This window comes from Choristoneura fumiferana, chromosome 13 (assembly GCF_025370935.1).
Source record: "Choristoneura fumiferana chromosome 13, NRCan_CFum_1, whole genome shotgun sequence".
Classification (NCBI taxonomy): domain Eukaryota; kingdom Metazoa; phylum Arthropoda; class Insecta; order Lepidoptera; family Tortricidae; genus Choristoneura; species Choristoneura fumiferana.
In genome coordinates, this window is record NC_133484.1 from 4,849,605 (window position 1) to 4,868,564 (window position 18,960).

The window sequence follows — 18,960 nt, forward strand, 5'->3', positions numbered from 1 at the left end:
AAAATACTGCTACCGTGGCAATAAATAACCTTAAAACATTTTCTTTTGCGATGCGATGCCTCCGACAAAAGGAACTGGCTGGCAAAGAATACAATTTACACCATTTACATATTGCTATCAACACGGACCAGTACCAACCATATCATATCAATCACAACAGACAAATTCAAGAAAACTTTCATAAGTGTAGCGATGCTGAATATAAAACTACTCGTAAAAACCAGACCACAAATTAGTTTTTCTTCCAACTATGCTTTAATTTCATCATAACTGCACTAAATACCCAGCACAAAGCGGGACTTTTCTGCTCTAGAGCAGAAAAAATGTACGAAAATCGTTTACTGCATTGTTTAAGATTTTTTTTAATTGCACCACCAAAGAGGTAACACAGTATTTTGCTATAAAATTAGCATGCGTAGTGTAAAAAAGTCTAGTGTTAGGTTGGTCAACCTGACGGTCTTATGAAATTTGAGAGATTGCGTACAAAAAATTGTTGCTACCAATCCTACCAAAAACAGTAAGTAGCCGTAAATTAAAAAAAAACTTTGTCTGTTTGGTTGGCCAACCTGGCGCCCATCCGAAATTTGACACATCGCGGGTAAAAATATCTGCTACTGGCTACTAACTCTGCCAAAAAAAGTAAGAAATTAAAAAAAAATTGACGGGAACCTTGCGAATTTTCCGTGGTCATTTTTTGAGAGTGCGAATGTTAACTTACAAAAATGGAATCATCGAGTGATACTGTCATTTTTTTCCTATTAATTGTTTAGCATGAGTTTTTTTACGTCTACTATTCCTACAGGGCTACTACGAAACTCGAAACTCGAAGTTCGTATCGTACCGTCCGTCTCGCTCTCGTATTAAATAGTATAAGTGTCAGAGGGACCGCACGACACGAACTTCGAGTTTCGTAGTAGCCCTGCAGTAATAGTTGAAAGAAAAGCAGATTATGCACCTCGCATTAAGTAATTTATATTGCCCTCGTGCTTTTAAAAGCCCTCGCTAACGCTCGGGCTCCAAATCGCCACTCGGTGCAATAATAAATAACTTTCTGCTTGGTGCAACAATCTACTATTTTACCACACCACACACAGCACAGCTCTAATGGGAACAGCTGAACAGTGCGAGGATAGGTAAAGGAAACGGTTCTATTTCGTTCATAACAAACATATTATACCTCGCACATCTTAAGTGGAAACACAGTCTTATTGGTACATTAATGACATGTACATCTAGCACACCTACTTCGGTTATGTGCTGGCCGAGCCGTCTGAAAGCCTCCATGCGAAGGAACTTGCAACCGAACTTAGCGCATTTGCGAGACGCCTTCACGCGCGCACGCTCTTGTATGGAAATGTTCTAAAATGGTTATTTTAGTTTATTTTTGAACTTCATTCAAATGCCTCATATTTAATAAGAGATAGTTTCAATCATACGTTAAATTACACACATGATTAGACATAAATTAGAGTTTTTGAGTTTCAAGTGAAAAACACAAAAAAAATCGACTACCTGAAACTTCCCTGCATTCACAGCATTGCTAGTGTGTATTTTTTTTTCTTTTTATACACACAGAATTAGCCAGACATCTCTTGATGTTGAAAGAAGCTTCAAACGAGATAGTAAAGGGGGCACAAATCCTATTAATATCATAAATGCGAAAATTTGTGAGTATATGTGCGTTTGTTATCCTTTCACGCTAAAATGACCGGGCGGATTTTTATGAGATTTGGTATGCCGTACGCATATATATATTTCCAAATCCCAAAATTCAATCACTACGATCAGAGACACGAAATTTGGCTCCGGTGTTTTTTATGCAACATGAATAAAATTCACGATGTAGTTTATGGTATGGTATGCAATGCGGTTGAAACATCAAAGTAATCATTACTCGTGGCTAGCATGATATATTTACCTGTGTGAGGTTGGGCGCGAGCGGCTGCCCGGGGAACAGCTGCTCCGGCGGCGGGTAGGGCGGCGTCGTCGGCCGGTAGATGGTCGTGACACCTGCACAGGACGGCTTATGTCAACATAACAGCTCACACCAGTGACGTAACGACACGACAGACGAATGACGATCGGTAGCTTGACGACTTCGTAATTTTTTTTATTATAAAATTATCGCTTTTAAAACTGGGGTGTTTTGACAGCAGAAGGGCTACTACGAAATTCGAAAATCGAAGTTCGTATCGTACCATCCCTCTCACTCTCGTATTAAATCATGCTAGCGTCAGCGGGAGGGTACGATGTGAATCTCGACTTTCGAATTACGTAGTAGCCTCCCAGGCTCAGCCTCTGTCTCACCTTTGGTTAAAACTGAGGCCTTATTGTCAACACTCTTGGAATCACAATCGTTTTCACCACTTCTTTCCGTTACACCGGTGTTAAGGTGTTTTACTACATTGCGGTATTTGTTTGATCAACTGAATTCATTGTCCCTTAATAGTCAGCAATGTAACGCAACTCGCATGCAAGTTCTTGAATTATCTAAATGGGGCTAAGACGAGGGTAGAAAGAGATGGCGAATGCGATGTTGAACGTCAGCGCGTTAGATAATACGGCATCTGGGGTCACCATGGTCTCAAACAATACATTTGAGCAACATTAGGAAAATCATCACCATAGTAGTATTTTGAATCGTTACAAAATCTGTCCTTTTAAAGCAATCGAAAAAAAAAACACCCGAGCTATTTAGCCGAAAACATTCTGCATCACATAGTATAAATAACTCAAGTGTTTTTTTTTAGATACCGTCTATTTTGTCAAGAAGGCAGATGTGTATTACAAACGGTAAACGGAAAATATATCTTTGTAAGTCGCTTATAGAAAGCGGAACTTAAGTTAATTGGACCAATACTATACATGTGTTGTTAAAACATTGTTAGTCTGTCTAGAATGTATTGTTAATTTCTTTGAAACCAAGTACTCCAAATTAAAGAAAAAAATAACACTTCTTTTACTAGTTGGGATTATTGTGTTAAAATATTCCTTCGCCACGCGGAACAGTTAAGACTTCAAATACGAATATTAGTTCCCTTCAAACAATCCTAAAATAATAACAAATATAATTTATGAAGCAAAACAAACAATGAGACATTTGACAATATCTTACACCTGCCCAACTGCCGACAGCGCATTGTTAAAATAACAAAACTCTTTTTCTATATTTCTCCGTTAGATGCTGTACCTTATAAAAAGTAATATTCTTTGATATTGGCAGCATCGCACCCTTTCTAATCGTCAGTAAACGATAAAGTCGCAGTTCTGCGTATCGCGACGCTTCGCAAATGCGTAGTTTCCGAACGCACTATACGGTTAGCCTGTTTTAGCGTGGCGTCCCTCTTCAAAATATCGAATGAGAAAGAGACAGTTAGCCAAATAGTGCGTAGCTTTAGTCGGCAGTGAGACAGTTGTCAGAATGAACATAAACCATCGCCGGGACTCTCGTCTCGTACGTTCGGGTTAACATAACAATATGCGTCGGTGATGTGACACTTGCCTTGCGCGCAGAATTGGAGGTCCAACGCGTGCAGCGCCGACGTCGCAAGCGTGGGCGGACCTTCGCAACAACATAACCGTTTACAATCTGCACGGTGGAGTGCTAAACTCATCACGTTTTTTTTTTTTTTTTTTGAGTGATTCATTGGAAGGCTCGACGACTGATTTAATAATATGTAATATAACATGGCTGCTAAGTCGCCAGTATCTTTTTCTTTGAACTGACGAGATACAAACTAATTTCTGGCCTATTTACGTTCCACAACTAAGTAACTACCTACTTTTAACATCAAAAATCTCGAATATGATAAATATACGACCTGTATTTTTTTTCTTTGCCCCGAAAGGCCGAAATTCATTAACTTGACTGTTTCTAACGCAGATAAGACTAAATCATAACCCAGTTGTAGTATTTTAGTTACTTATTACATTTAATTACCATTTCATGTTCTATGGGACCCGCCGACTTGAAACGCAATATTCCTGTCAAGTTTTTTTTTTACTTGTTTTTATTAACATTTCGTAAGGCAAATAATTAAACGAACACAATAATTACCTAACATTTTCAGTCTAGTATTGTAAATAGAAATTTTCCGTTTATACTGACCATAGGAATCGGCTAATTCGAGGAGGTTTCTCTCAGTCTCTGGCAGTGTTTCGTTGCGGGGTTGGCTCGCGAGCGCCTCCGCCCTCTGAAAGTTATTTCAACATTATAATAATAATTACAATGACATATATCCAATTTGCTTTCTACATCTTTACTCTCCTATACTATTTACACTAATTCGTACTACGCATATGCTCATCGCGTGAATGACCATAAACCCAAGGATATAACTACACTACATATACCGAACTACTTTAAAGGAAATACTACGGGAACTAAGGATTATTTTTAGGAACGCTTGCTGGAACAACACAAAAAACTGTAACTAAGGTTTTTTTTTTTAATCATTAGTAACTAATTTTATCTATATGTAAATTTGCATAAAAGTAACAAAAACTGTTAAAAATCATGCTAGGAGAATTGTCACCAACAGTTTCATTTTGTTTTCTTTAAATGTTGATAAATACTTAGTTAAGTTCAAATGTTGTTGCAGCTAAGCGAGAAATATCTACCATACGAATGACTTTGCAGGGCCGACTCACATTGAACGGATTTTCAATGTTGTCTTTACATTTAAATTTCTTGTTAATGTCCTTCCACGTAAAGCCCGGCGGGAGGGATAACTTAGTCAGGCTCTCGTGGCTTTTCTACACCGCGGGGAGCAAGAATAAACAAAATAAAAATTGCAGGTACAGTACACTAAGCCTCGTTTACACCGAGCCAGTACTTCGATCAAATACTAAACCCGGTCGGGTATCCAGCCCACTCCCGCTGGGTAGAACCCAGATCAGATGGTGTGCCTTTTTATTTTACTGCCCGGGTAAGCAGTTTTTTGTTCAGGAGCTGCTTTCCTTGTCCAATTGCGTCGAACCTGTTCCTTGACTAACGAATCACAGCATTAGGTATCTCAGCATTGGACCAAGCTACTGGATCAATGTTAACGAGGCTCAAGTTATGATTTAGTTTTTACACTATTTAAGACTGAAGCTGATTTGCTCGGTCAGAGCATTCCTACCACAGCGAGAAAAGCTAAAACTTAGTTTTTGGGAACAAATACAGGATACTAAATAGGTGACAAGCGTTGCGCAGGTTTTTAGACACTGAAAAACCCAGTGTTGTCATAGCTATACAAAAACAAATTAAACACACTGAGCAAGGATAATGATAGTAGCAAACAAAATGTACACGTGTAGCGTGGTTTAATACTTATCATTGTACATTTTTTTCGATAAGCGGTAAGACATATCTTTTCGTAAAATATTACAACCTAAAAAAAATCTTCTTGGTTGTGTTAGTCGACATTAAATTTATAGGTGTCTACAGTTAACTAGCTGGGTAGAAGCAGCTAAAATAGAGCAGGCTTGTGTGACGACTAAATCCTACGGTTGATTGAAGATTGTGGTTATGCTTTCGAAGGAGCCAGTGACGTCGCGACAGAGCGACGTCACGCCTGCGCTTATTAGCATAGTAAAAAGAAAACAAGTAGACTCACTACGAACAAAAGTACATCTCGTGGCTTAAATGTGTACGCGCCGGTTGGCGCCGCTACGCACGCACCCGCCGCACGCACACACTGATAATTTAAGGAGGATTAAGTTTTCTTTAGTAAGGGCTGCGCTGCCGTCGGCACCGTACGTTTCGATTTTAGCTCGTTCGTCTTACGCTCGCTTCGCGAGATGATCACCTTTTACGTTCGCGTACTCGTACTTACGTATTTTTTGTATTAGGTATAGTTGTAAATTAGCGGTATATAAGTGTAATGTAATAGTTTCGTGCAAGGAAACCTATAAACAATATAGTTTTAGTATTATGTGTAGGTAAACATGAGTAGTCGCCATCACCGTTCCGGCGAATTTATAAATAACATTTTTAAATTTAGTATAATAATATAACGGCATAGAATCTGTCTGGTTTCTCTAAACACAGACATTAGACAATTTTAAGTTAACTTTTGTACTCAAATTATTTGCCGGTAGGTAATTAATCTTAAATAGACGTCGACAACCTTAAGCGTCCGCGCCGGAGTAGGCAGTTCAGTCTCCTAAAGGGTCGGAGTGGACCTACTTGTTCTCTTTTACTATGCTTGTTAGTTCAAAGTTTAAAATCTTTCGCAGACCTAATTTAAACTGACAGTCAGTTCTTAAGGGCCACTGGTTCGGGGGACCATAGACGTAAGCATCGGTTTATCTTCTCGCCGTGTCTGTGAGCTATGTCGAAGCTGTCAGTGGGTGTGTCATTGTGTCGTGTGGCAAGTGTCAGCACTGACCGTGTCGTCGAGTATGTCCGGCGGCGGCGGCAGGTGGTGGTCGGGCTGGGGCGGCGCGGCGCGCTGTTTGCGCGCGCACTTGTGCTTGCCGGCCGCGCCCGCCCCCGCCCCCGCCCCCGCCCCGTAGCACGTCGGCATGCGGCGGCCCTCGTCGAAACCTAAAACCATTCAGATGTTAGAGACGCATTGCTTAGCAAAAAACTTCGTTACACACGGTACAACTGGATTCCCATCAGGTTGACTAAATTTTTTAGGTGACGTCAGTGATGACAAATATGGTAAGACTCGTGTCGATGTTCCCGTATTTCCGGCAACATTACTTTAGTTGGGCAGGGCTCTGAAGCTTTTCAATCGCAGTATCACGTGTGTTACGAAAATCCAAGGACAATGTCCATGAACTAAAATCAACTTTAATTCTGCGACCACACACAACACCTTACGTGGTGGCCGAGTTTTTTAGTTGACGGATATGGGTCAATCAACTTTTTCTTGTTTGTTAAAAACATGTATAAAAGTATTTGTCATAGAATCCTTTAAATAACATCACCGACACCGTTGTCAATATGACTGGTAGGTATAGTATAGTAAGTGTAAAGAATGTTGCAATATAAAACGTAGAAGTGCTGCCCTCGCGTCAGGTTTTTTATATTCCTGATCAGCCTTTAGAAACTCATGTTTTTAAAGAGTTGTAGTGTACAGGGCAAAGATATCGACACGGCCAAAGTTGCAAAAATATGTATACACTGCCTTAATGTTAAGTGCATAGAGTCGTGTATACATATGTTTGACCTTGACTGTACATGACAACGAGATACAAGAAGTTGATTTAACCACAGTATTAGTGTACTTTCGAGCCCCACCCAGTTATCAGTTACGTACCTTTGAGGTAGGCCTTGGCGAGCACGGGCAGGTCGGCGGGCAGCACGGGCGGCAGGTCGGGCTGCAGCGGCAGCGCCGCGTGCGCCGGCAGCAGCGCGCGCGCGCCCCCCGCGCCCCCGCCGCCCCCGCGCCCGGCGCCGGCGCGTGCGCCAGCCCCAGCGCCGCCGCCTGCGCCGCGCTCAGACCGCTGCTGTCCGACGGGGCGCCGTTGCCTGAATAAAAAACATAACAATTGACACAGGCAATGGAGTACGCTACCTACCCTGGCATTGACCTAGCTAATAAAGGCTTGCTATTGGCAGAAACGAGTGGAAGAAACAAAAAGAGGTATTTGCCCAACAGAGGGACTGGAAAGGCTAATAGAAAAAAACAGGACAATTGACCCCAATTCCCACATAGTCCCAAACTAAGCAAACCTTGTACTATGAATACTAAACATGCAGACATACAATATAGATAATTATTCATACCTAAATACTTATGAAAAGTCCGAGACTCGAGAACAAACATTCGTAATATTTATACAAATATCTATCCCGACCGGAGATCAATTCAAGCTTCATACTCTCAAAAAAGTCTACTAGTTGCTCGCGTTGTCCGTGTAAAGTCGGGATAACAAATCCCAGCCTCACTAACCAATACAGTACTCGCGGAGTTGATCGAAGTATGGCGAGGATTTCAATATCGAGGGGCACTTCGGTTAACTTCGCGCACTTCGTCGTACCTTCAATCAAGTGTGGTGGTAGTGTATTGGGGTTATCATTTATGATTACCTCTCGGCAGCATGACGGAGTGCGGGAAATCGAGCAGCAGCTGTACGACGGCCGTGTGCCCGCCCTTGGCCGCCTCGATGAGCGTGGTGGAGTTATCTTTCAGCTTGCGGAAGGGGTCGGCGTCGCACGCCAGCAGGAACTTGACCACGTCCGCGTGCCCGCCCGCGCACGCGAGCGACAGCGGCGTGTGGTCGCCGTTCGCCGTCATGCGGTTTACGTCGGCGCCCTGAACATAAACAAATGTTTTTATTATGCTAGTAAAGTTAATTTACCGTATATGACAAAAGATGAAGAAAGATAAGAAGTGGATGTTAAATACAGGATGGAAAATTGGGATAGGATAGCTAGGGTAACTATCTCAATCGTTGATCCCATGCAAAAACGCTCATGGAGGCACAAATACGCCGCTACCAACAAAATGTACACAGCTCTATGGAGGGCATGTTATGTTAGCTGGTGTCCGCTTAGTTGCGCAGCGCATGGACACCTGCATCCAACATTACTGGCAGCGCCGCCGTTGGTTGCACCTCCACTAATCAGTAATGCGTTCACTCGCACTCAGTCACTTGGCCACCAGTCGCGCCAGCAGTGACGCTCCCTTCCCCCGTGCGTTCTTGATTCACACGCGTACACTTGTTGTTATGCGGTGATTCTGGTGTCTCTGTGCTCAGTTTGGTAGCTTAGACACGACTGATTGCGCCGCCATGGTGTCCCGGTGAGATATAACCCTTAGGCATCAACGAGCTCGGAGTTTATAGCACACACTGACCTTGCCCACGAGGAACTGCACGGTGCACACGTGTCCGGCGCGGCACGCCTTCATGAGCGGCGTGCGGCCGCCCTCGCTCTCGTGCTCGAGCTCTGCGCCGGCGCGCAGCAGCAGATCGGCCACGTCCGTGTGTCCGTTCTCGCAGGCGTATGTGAGCGCCGTGTCGCCCGTCTGCGTCTGCGCGTGCACGTCCGCGCCCGCGTTCAAAAGGTAGCTGCAATCAACAACGAGCTCCAACTCAAATTGTAACAAACATTTACAACGCTCTGGTGCGAGATAGTGGCAAAAATGGTGGCATTTTAAGAACTATGAAAATGTCTGCTATGAGAACGATTCAGTCTTGAACGATTTAAAAAAATTACATTCACGGAAAAATTAAAGTAAAGACGGAATAGTTGCCACCGGCAAGTCGCAACGCCGGTTTTCAGAATCAGCGTAATATATTTCTCAAAATAAAAGTATGTACTAACCGCACGAGCTCGATGTGCCCCTCCTGACTGGCCTCCATGAGGGGCGTGGAGGCGCCGAGCTCCGCGTCCGCGCCCGCCTTGATGAGGAAGTCCGCGACTTCAAGGAAGCCCCCGCAGCAGGCCAGCGTCAGCGCCGTCTCCTGCGTCTCGTCCGTCTGCGCGTTGATGGCGGCGCCCTGGCCCAGCAGGAGCGCCACCATCTCCTCGTGACCTGGACGTACAGAAATATCAAGCCTGAGGCCGCATTGTCTGACGCGCTGACGTTCGCGACCGCATTCACCATATATCTTTCTACCGCAGCCTATTCTATTTGACAGAAAGAAGTGATGAAAACGATCGTGAACTTTGGGATCACAATTGCACTTGGGTGAAATAAGGCCAGTCTTTGTAAAAGTTTATTTTGTTAGACTGTTCGCAAAATACCACGCGAGTCTTGTTACACTGCGGGGGGTCCCACGGCTGTGAATTTATAAATGATTCATCAACGGCAATGTGCCCCAACTCGTACGATATTTCCTGGGATGACAGTGAAACATGGTGTTCTTGCATAAAAAAAGTACATAGAAAAGAATTAACGTACAAGTGCACCACGTCCATATGCAGTTGTGTTACAGGTCGATTCACAAGAAGAGCCGGCACGAAAGAATTAAAAGATGAGTGATATTTTCTATGAGTACTGGTTGATAAATAAGTGATAATCGTGTTTTAAACAAAATCATCACATAACCGCCCAAATGCAGTATAAATAAAAAAATGCTTGCCTATACAGGGACACAGGGGGGCTACCACGAAATTCAAAGTTCGTATCGTACCGTCCCTCTCTCGCTCTCGTATTATATAAGCGTCAGCGGGACAGCAAGATACGAAGTTGTAATTTTGTACTTCGTAGTACAGGGAATGGTCCAGAACCGGCACTGACCTTCCCTGGCGGCCTCCATGAGCGGCGTGTACCCCTCATCGTTGACCTCCTCGATGTTGGCGCCCCGCTCCAGCAGCAGCATCGCCAGCTCGACGTGTCCGCCGCACGCCGCCAGCGTCAGCGGCGACTCGAAGCTGTCCGTCGGCATGTTCACCTGGACATCATCACGTTTAGAATGGTGATACTTTTTACAGCGCTGCGTACTTGGATTTGGAAGAGTTTGGGAAAGTTAGGTGAGGTCGAACATGTTGATATACTGTCTATGTACAGTCACCACACAGGATTGTTGAACCACTTGGATTTGACAGTGCGTTGCAAGGTATACTGTCATTCTATGGAACTTGCTAACTATGTAAACAAACCGCCATATTGAAATTGTCATTAGGACCTAACCTAACCTAACTAACTTATGAAACCATTTTAAACTTTTAATTAAATATCCAAGATACAGTTATGTAATTTATAGTTTTGTATTTTACGGTGTTTGATGATGATGAAGCGGTGTGAAAATTCAAGGAGAAACAGTGACAAAACAAAGTTACGTCTTTTGTTTACATAGTTAGCAAGTTACATAGAAGGACACTTTAACACCAAAGATAAGTTAAAAGATTCTCACCGTGTATTTGTAAAAAAAATCATGGTGGTCTAGGGATACGAGCAACATTCATTAAAATTTCTTGCTTACGTCTCTCATTTCTTCAATATATGCGACAGGAAACTGATAGGGATTGAAACGCTCGTAGAACTACCCCTAGTAGTTTGACCTGTGGCCTCTCAAACAGAGAATCGTAGCTTCAAATCCGACCTCGCGACTTTGAATTTTCTAGTTACATTTTAAATTTTCCATGATCTGATTTTCTCAGTAACATGTTACAATTTTGTTAAATTGAAGCACTTTTAACTTTTGTGGTACAGGGGGTAGATTGTGAAAATAAATGCAGTCGCTGCGAAGATAATATGCATCTTAAAATTTTAAGCCACGAAAAAAATATTTCAGTTATCTTAGTTCAGTAGGATAATAAACTATGACACACAACTAAAATATTTAAAAGAATTCAAGTAGAGTGCTTTTCACTAATTCGGTCATCCCATCTAACAACCGTGCAAACACTACCAGGTGCTGAGACTACGATATAGAAATTAAAAAAAAAATGGAAACAAAACTCACTGAACTAACCTGTGCACCAGAGTCGAGCAGTAGCCTAGCGACTTCCACATGGCCGTCCATGCTGGCTTCCATCAGCGCTGTATGCATCTCGTCGGTCTTGTGTTCGCGGTCCGCGCCCGCGGCTAGGAGGAACCGGACCATATCTAGATGGCCCTTGTAGCAGGCGAGGGTGAGAGCGGACTCTTTGAACTCGTTGGAGTGGGTATTGATGCCGGCGCCGTGCTTCAGGAGGATCTTCGCGACGCCCACGTGGCCCGCTGATGCGGCCTGATCGAAAAAACATTTTAGCGGATCGCTTGACACTTGGAGTTTCTGGGCAACCTGAGTTTCTAGGCAGTATGCATGGATTTTGATATTTGGAACACATTCTATAACATGGCAATTTTAAATGGCTGTTGTTAGTATCCGTTTGAAATTTAGTAAGATACAGCAGGGCTACTACGAAATTCGAAAATCGAAGTTGGTGTCGTTCGTTCGGTCCCTCTGACACTTATACTATTTAATACGAGAGCGAGAGGGACGGTACGAACCAACTTCGATTTTCAAAGTTCGGCGTAGGCCCTCAGGTCGACTTGAACGCGTGTATTAATTTTTGTCGTCCATTTTTAGAGACAGCATGTTACAGAAACCTGGATTAACCTGTCGGAAACACAGCGAAAGGTAAGACGAAGCGGCAAAAACTTGTTCACTTGTTTTGCTACTCGCACGCGAGTGTAAATGGGCTATTAATGTACCTCCATGAGCGGTGTGTGCCCGTTCTCATTGTGGTCTTCGACGTTGGCGCCGTTGTCGAGCAGCGCGGCGACTGCGTCCTCGTGTCCGCCGGCGCAGGCGTACATGAGCGGCGTGTTGCCGGACCCGGACACGGCGTTCACGTCCGCGCCGTGCGCCACCAGCAGTCGCACGATGTCCACGTGCCCGGCGCTCGCTGCCTCCATGAGCGGCGTGCAGTCGCCCTGTACACAATTATAGATGCATCATCATCATCTCGATCAGAGCTTCCTAAAGTGCTCCAGGCAAACCTCCATAGGTTCACGTTGGCGTCAATAAAAAATAGGGATTTAGGAGTTTTGGGAATATAGTAGAAATGTAGCAGCAAGGGGTCTACCGAAAACAGTAAGACTTTGAAAGTGGTCTACGAGAAAAAACAGTTTGGGAACCTCTAATCTAGATAGACTGACGGCATCGTGAGAGTTGCAGGCAAATGGTGTGGATGCAAGTGGCGAGTAGTCGTTCATTGTGGCGTTCTAAGGGGGTTCTTTGTTCAGCAGTTGACGTCTTCCGGCTAATGATGATGATCATATCAGCCGTAAGACATTCACTGTTGGACATAGGCCTCCAGTTGCTTCAGGAGGAGGCGGCCTCATAAATTTAGGTTCCAACACGTAAATCGAAATAAGTTTTTTCTTAAAATAGTAGATCATACAATTTCATAAAACGCGTCATTTTACCCGGGATAATTTATATCCGCCCAAGCCGCAGGCGATGATAGATAATAAGTCGAGAGTAAAATGGGTTTTGTGCATAAGTTGCACACTCTGCTTTTTACTTACACCACTTATTCCTATTCTATTAATCGCGTCTGTTTCTATGCCGTGTTAAAAGGGTAATTATAAGTGCGAAAGTTTGTGAGTATGTGGGTTCTAATCCTTCTCGCTAAAACAGCTGGACGATTTGGATGAAATTTGGTAAGTTAAAAGCTGGAAGTTTGGACTCATTCATAGACGTTTGGAATATTGGGATTGATTCGTATAGAAACGGCAGAAATTAGACTAAATAAGTTTCAAAATATTTGAAGTCACAAACAAGAGTTGACTTCAACAAATATTACAAGAAAACTTTCAAATGGTGCCGAGCCGATATACGTCAGGGTGAGCGCTAAAGTACGATTCACATTGAGCGGACCGGGCGGAATCAGCTGCCACCGCGTTCCGCCGGCTCCTCGAGCACGCTGAGGCAGCCGACCGGCGTCCACTAAAGGTAGCGGTTCGCGCCGCGACAGAGACAAGCGACCGAGACACGAGACCGCGACCGGAGACCGCGACTGTCACTTGACCGTAGGCATCGTATGAGCGACAATTCGCGAGCTAGACAGAGACAGGCGACGGAGACGCGAGACAGGAGACAGCAAGACGGTCGCTGCCGCGGACTAGTAGTGTCTCGTGTCGCGCTCCAAGCACACGTGGTTTTTTGTTTAAAAATGAATGCTTTTACGGACGAAGAATGTGAAACGCTGATTGAACTGATCAGACAGCATCCTCCGATATATGATGCACGGCTAGACTCCTACAGAGACGAAAATTTGAAGGACAATATTTTTTTCATTCTTTTTGTTTCATTGTTTTTTTCAGTAAACTTAATACATAATCAAACTGTGTTTTATTCAGCCGAAAATACTTCCTGAATATATAGTCATCAGCTATTAGGTGCTTCTTCACTAATAGCGAAAAGGATCCTTCTTGGCCTCTATTTAAATACAATTCCTTAGTAGGTAATCTTCTTCTTTTGTGTTTGTAATAATAATACAACAGCAAATCATCGTCTTCTTCTTCCTCCAATAGAAGTTCCACCATTACCTTAACCGGACGGCGCGAGTTGGCTGCCGCGGCAAAATTATACCTTATGGAAAAAGCTAGTTACGCGGTATTGCAGTAGCAACGACGATATGTGATGTTTGCGCAGACGTTTTAAATCCCTTTGGAATCTTATAAAGTGCCCTAGGACGCCGTCCGACCCGGTACGCTCAATGTGAATCGCACTAAAACTGGTGATAGCATGGCAGATCCTGGCATGACGTATAACACAAGTAGTCCAAGCAACGCGAGAGAATAAGCCCATTGTTTATTATAAGGAAGATTTCCAACTAATCTTTCAATTTTGTTATCAACAACAACAACATGACTTATTACAAAAACATTACTTTCTGCCAAGTTTCTTGCGGCACATTCTTCTTGACAATGACGGTCTTTCCGAAAGCGCTGGTAGCATAAAAAAGTGACATGTAAAACTGCCCTTTGCGGCCTACTTACAGAATATTTTTTGATTTCATCTTTGATACTTGATGTGTCATTTTAAATTTTGAACCATCGGACCTCTACAAAACCCATACGTCAACTCAACACACAAGAAATTGTTATGCAATTAGTGTTAACTTCCTCTCACATTTGACCCGACATTTAATTAAGAAATTCTCTACGTCGGCACTAACGCGGCTCAGATGTGAAGCGACGATGGCTCGCTTATCCTAACGGATGATTGATAAGTTGACGTTGACAAATTTACACATTGTTGCTATACAAACCCACTACACTGAATGCTACGTCTGGCCCTATACTACAAGTCCTTTTGGCATCACACTACAGCACAATATCTCTTATTTTCCTCTATTCTCCTATTTATGTTTTTACTGTGTTTTGTTGTGATGTAGTTTGCTTTTCTTGTCAATAAATGTTGTCAGTTTGAGTTTGAGTTTGACAAAGTGTAAAATTCGTACTTCGTATCTTGTCGTCCCACTGTCGCTTATATTAAATAAGAGAGTGGAGAAGGTTCGATACGAACTTCGCTTTTCAAATTTCGTAGCAGCCCTCCTGGTCTGGTGCAGAACAACATTATAGAGCAATATTATTGTATTTAGGGTTCAGTACATACCTAAAAGAATTTTTTTATTAAAAGAAATACATTTTTTTTGCTGACTGTGCTCTTCGACGGCTGTACGTATTTGCAAACATTGCAAGTTAAATTAAAGCTTCTAAAAAACGAACTCTTGTAGCATCGCTTTGTTATCCGTAACGTCTGTCTGTCTGTCTGTTAAGACTTCTTTTCTCAGAAAATCGTGGAAAATTAGCAGCAAAATATAAAAATAATCAGGTATGGATTCAGTTTAAAATCGTGAAAAGATTTAGTTTATTTTTACGGAACCCTCAGTGCGCAAGTCCGACCAGCATTTAGCCAATTTCTTTTTCAACTCATTGACTCAATTAATCATTACGTTTCTATAGACAAATTAAAATAATACGCAGTGGCGTAGCTACCAAGGTGCTAGGCGGGGCAGTGCCCCGGGGCCCTCAAGCTCAGGGGGCCCTCGAAATTCTGCTTTATAGCTGATGATAAAGTTGCTTAGCATTTTTAAAGTATTTGTATATATAATGATTTTACTTCAAAAAACCTTACCAGTTTTGATAGCAGTGGGCCCCATTTTTTTATTTGCCCCAGGTCCCTAGGTTACCTAGCTACGCCACTGATAATACGCATTATGAGGTCACGCCTCATGCCACAATAGCCCGCATTTCTAGAGACATTAAGGTAAAAATGGATAATTGAATAAAATGTCAAGCACCTGGAACAAAAGAGTGTCTAGCTAGACTAATGGATGTGTCACGTTTACGCGGGATCGTGTGAACGACGAACGCTAAAGATGGCAAACATAAATGCCCGCAACATATGTCCGTAAGACTATAAAGTTAGCCTTATAATAACACTAGATTCGGCGTATGATGCAGAAAAGTTCACAGGACAATTATACCAAATGACCTACTAGTCCAAAGGTCGTATTTACGTACGACATCTTCAAGTTGTGATATTACGTTGACATAGGTATTTTAATTTTACTGATTACTAGCTGTTGCCCGCGACTCCGTCCGCGTAGTATTCGTTTATCGCTATCCCGCGGGAACTTTGCAATTTTCCAGGATAAAAACTATCCTATGTCCTTCCCCGGGACTCAAACAATGTGTATACCGAATTTCATCTAAATCGGTTCAACGGTTTAGACGTAATTGAGTAACAAACATCCAACCATCGTCACAAACTTTCACATTTATAATTATAAGTAGGATTATTGTTACTATAACTTTTCAATTTAATTCTAATTTGACATTGTAATTTTATTTTTTGGTTAATATGTTACTGTATTTGGATTACCATTATATATAATTTTATTTGTATACAATTGACGATCCCTATGTGAATTTGTTATAATTACTTGACGTTTAACCCGGAGAGGGGGCATTTTTAGGGGCTCTCGCAATTTGAAACTCGAACAAAATTATTACGATTTTCATAATAATAACCTAAAGTATAACAAAGATTTCCGGTATCTAAAAATATAATAGAATAGAATTGATTTATTTGATGTTAAAAAAGTTTGTACATGAAATATTAATATAAACATAACAGTAGTAAACAAAGCACCAAAATTTTCTCAGTCATGGCGCTGGTTTTCAGGGCAACCAAAATGATTAAAATTGGTACAATTTACGGATGGCCCCAGGGCGAGGGAAACATAACAGAACCTGTACACAATCTTTGCCATAGATAATTGTTAGAACTGACGTTAGGCGAACAATTTAGGCAACACTGTGGGGATCTTATCGTCTCGCCACTCAAGACGACAACAATAGCAAATCTATTACCTTGATCCCTCGGTCTTCAACGCTCGCGTGCATCGCTAGCAGCACTTGCGCCAGCTCGTAATAGCCCGCCGAGCAGGCGAGGGACAGGAGAGACTCGCCCTCCTCCGTCGTCTCGTGCACGGACCGTCCCTCCGTCAGCAGCTTGCGGACCGTGCCAACGTCCCCGTCCGAACAAGCCTCCGCCAGCGACGGCGCCCCGTCCGCGCCCACCGACGCCGCTACGCTCGGAGTCGTACCAGTCGCCGTTGAACCGCATTGCGTGCTGCAATAAAACAAAACACTATGAATACACTACATTTTTTTTATGAATGATGTATAGCTTTTGGTATTATCAGATAAGATCAAAGCTTCACAAATCACAGCCGCGCCGACGCCTCATCGGAGCGGGGGAATCGTGAGACTCGAACGCGACCGTCCCGATAGGAGGCGGGGCGGCTCAATCTCGGATTGTCATCATGTGTTGGGTCTGGACCTCATGTGAGCGCGAGTGACGCGGCAGGAAGTCAGTCTTCTTAGTAATAGGGGGACTTTATTAAACGTCGTTCAAAGGATCTAACCCTCCCTATACGATCCTGGAATTTTCTGAACTGCATAAGGTAAGATTCGTTTGCACAAGTGGCGAGGCGTAGTTTAACCGGCATCATTTTGCCGTTCGCTGAACTTCGACTTTATTTTTTATTCAATCAGAATTCCAGATAGACTAACATGTCATACACTGTTCACTATACTGTTGTCAGGACGCAATAAACGTTACCAAGACGTTAAAAAATATCTATACAGATTTATGCCACCTACCATAAGGTCGATGTATTGTTGAAAATTGTTACCTTCTCGAGATATAGTGGTGCTCGCTAGTACAGTCACCAGCAACTATATCTGACACAACACAGCGTGCATAAATATCTGATACGACTCTACTTCTAGGGCCGTACGACGTGTCAGATATTTTTTCACGCTCAGCTTTGGCAGATATTAATGTAGGTAGGTGACTGACTATAGCGGAGGCCTGGGGTGGGCTGATCTTTCACCTTCCATGTTATCTCGGCGCACTTTTAGGGGTCAATATGTGTAAGTATCACCTCTCCTACACTACACTTCCATGTTAAGCCGGTGCCGGTGGCTGTTAGTAGGTCTGTGTACTCACGGCTTGTCCTGGTGGTGGTGGCGGTGGTGCGCGGGCGGCTGGTCGCTGCGCATGCGCGTGAGCGCGGCAGCGGCCTCGTCCAGCGCGCAAGACACCGACGAGGTCAGTCGCCGCAGCACCTCCGGGTCGGCCAGGTGTTTGCCCTCGCCAGACAGCTTGCCGATACCTGCCGCACAAAATTAACACTCGTTCAATAAATCGTTCATTTATTAAAATTAGGTTTTACTTGCGTTTCCACCAGAGATGTGTGAAGATGCGTTGCGAGGAATGTGTTTGTCATGAACCAATAGAAACCCTTCATTTACCTATCCTCGCTCAGCGCACGTCTAGTGGAAACAGCTCGGCGGATTCTCTTTTTCAAGAGACGGCACGCTAAAACCGCGCGGCTAACCATATAGTGCGTTCTAGGGTTTAGGCCGAGGCCGCACTACGGCTAAACCGCCACGGTTTTTAACAGCGTGACTTTGTTAATCAAGTAAACAAATGCAAGCGACCGCACTGGCGGTTTTACGTTTACTTTTATGAAAAAGTCACGCGGTTAAAAACCGCGGCGGTTTAGCCGTAGTGCGGCCTGGGCCTAAAGGATACAAATATCCAGCAGGTTCGGACAGAGAAGAACCACAGAATAGTAAACAAAACATGCATGTTATTATAGTAAAATCGTTCTAAATATTATTAATTTGTCACGAGAAAAACAGCAATAAGTTTAGACTTTAAACTTTTACATTTTATCGTTTAGGTATAGGGCTTAGTTACTATACAATAAACACGCCCGGAATTTGCTCTGGCATAAGGACGCGTATCTGTACGTAGCCGATTCAATTAAAAAGCTAGCCAAGTGCGAGTCAACTGTTTGAGATACAAAACAGATGAAAATTGACCCCCACCTACCGTCGCTTCCTTAATTTGAGAAAATACATACTGCGCCGATATTTTTGTTAAATAAAGGTAACATTTTTAATCCTGGGTAAAGAAACATTTAATCATGGATTATAAAAAGCCTGTAGGAAGTCGTGCGGTCTTAAAATAACTGAACAAACGCTTCTGCAACCT

The 18,960-nt window shown here is 43.1% G+C and overlaps 1 protein-coding gene across 1 annotated transcript in view; it reads right to left on the bottom strand.

The window, feature by feature from the left end:
* The window catches only part of mask (multiple ankyrin repeats single KH domain), a 58,465-nt gene that overhangs the window by 27,013 nt on the left and 12,492 nt on the right, over positions 1-18,960 (bottom strand). Inside the window, 14 exon segments of the mRNA XM_074096058.1 lie at positions 1,919-2,010; positions 3,503-3,562; positions 4,109-4,193; positions 6,375-6,532; positions 7,254-7,368; positions 7,371-7,465; positions 8,027-8,252; positions 8,796-9,009; positions 9,266-9,476; positions 10,185-10,338; positions 11,362-11,619; positions 12,087-12,308; positions 16,764-17,025; positions 17,908-18,073. Coding sequence (XP_073952159.1) covers positions 1,919-2,010; positions 3,503-3,562; positions 4,109-4,193; positions 6,375-6,532; positions 7,254-7,368; positions 7,371-7,465; positions 8,027-8,252; positions 8,796-9,009; positions 9,266-9,476; positions 10,185-10,338; positions 11,362-11,619; positions 12,087-12,308; positions 16,764-17,025; positions 17,908-18,073 — 2,318 coding nt within the window.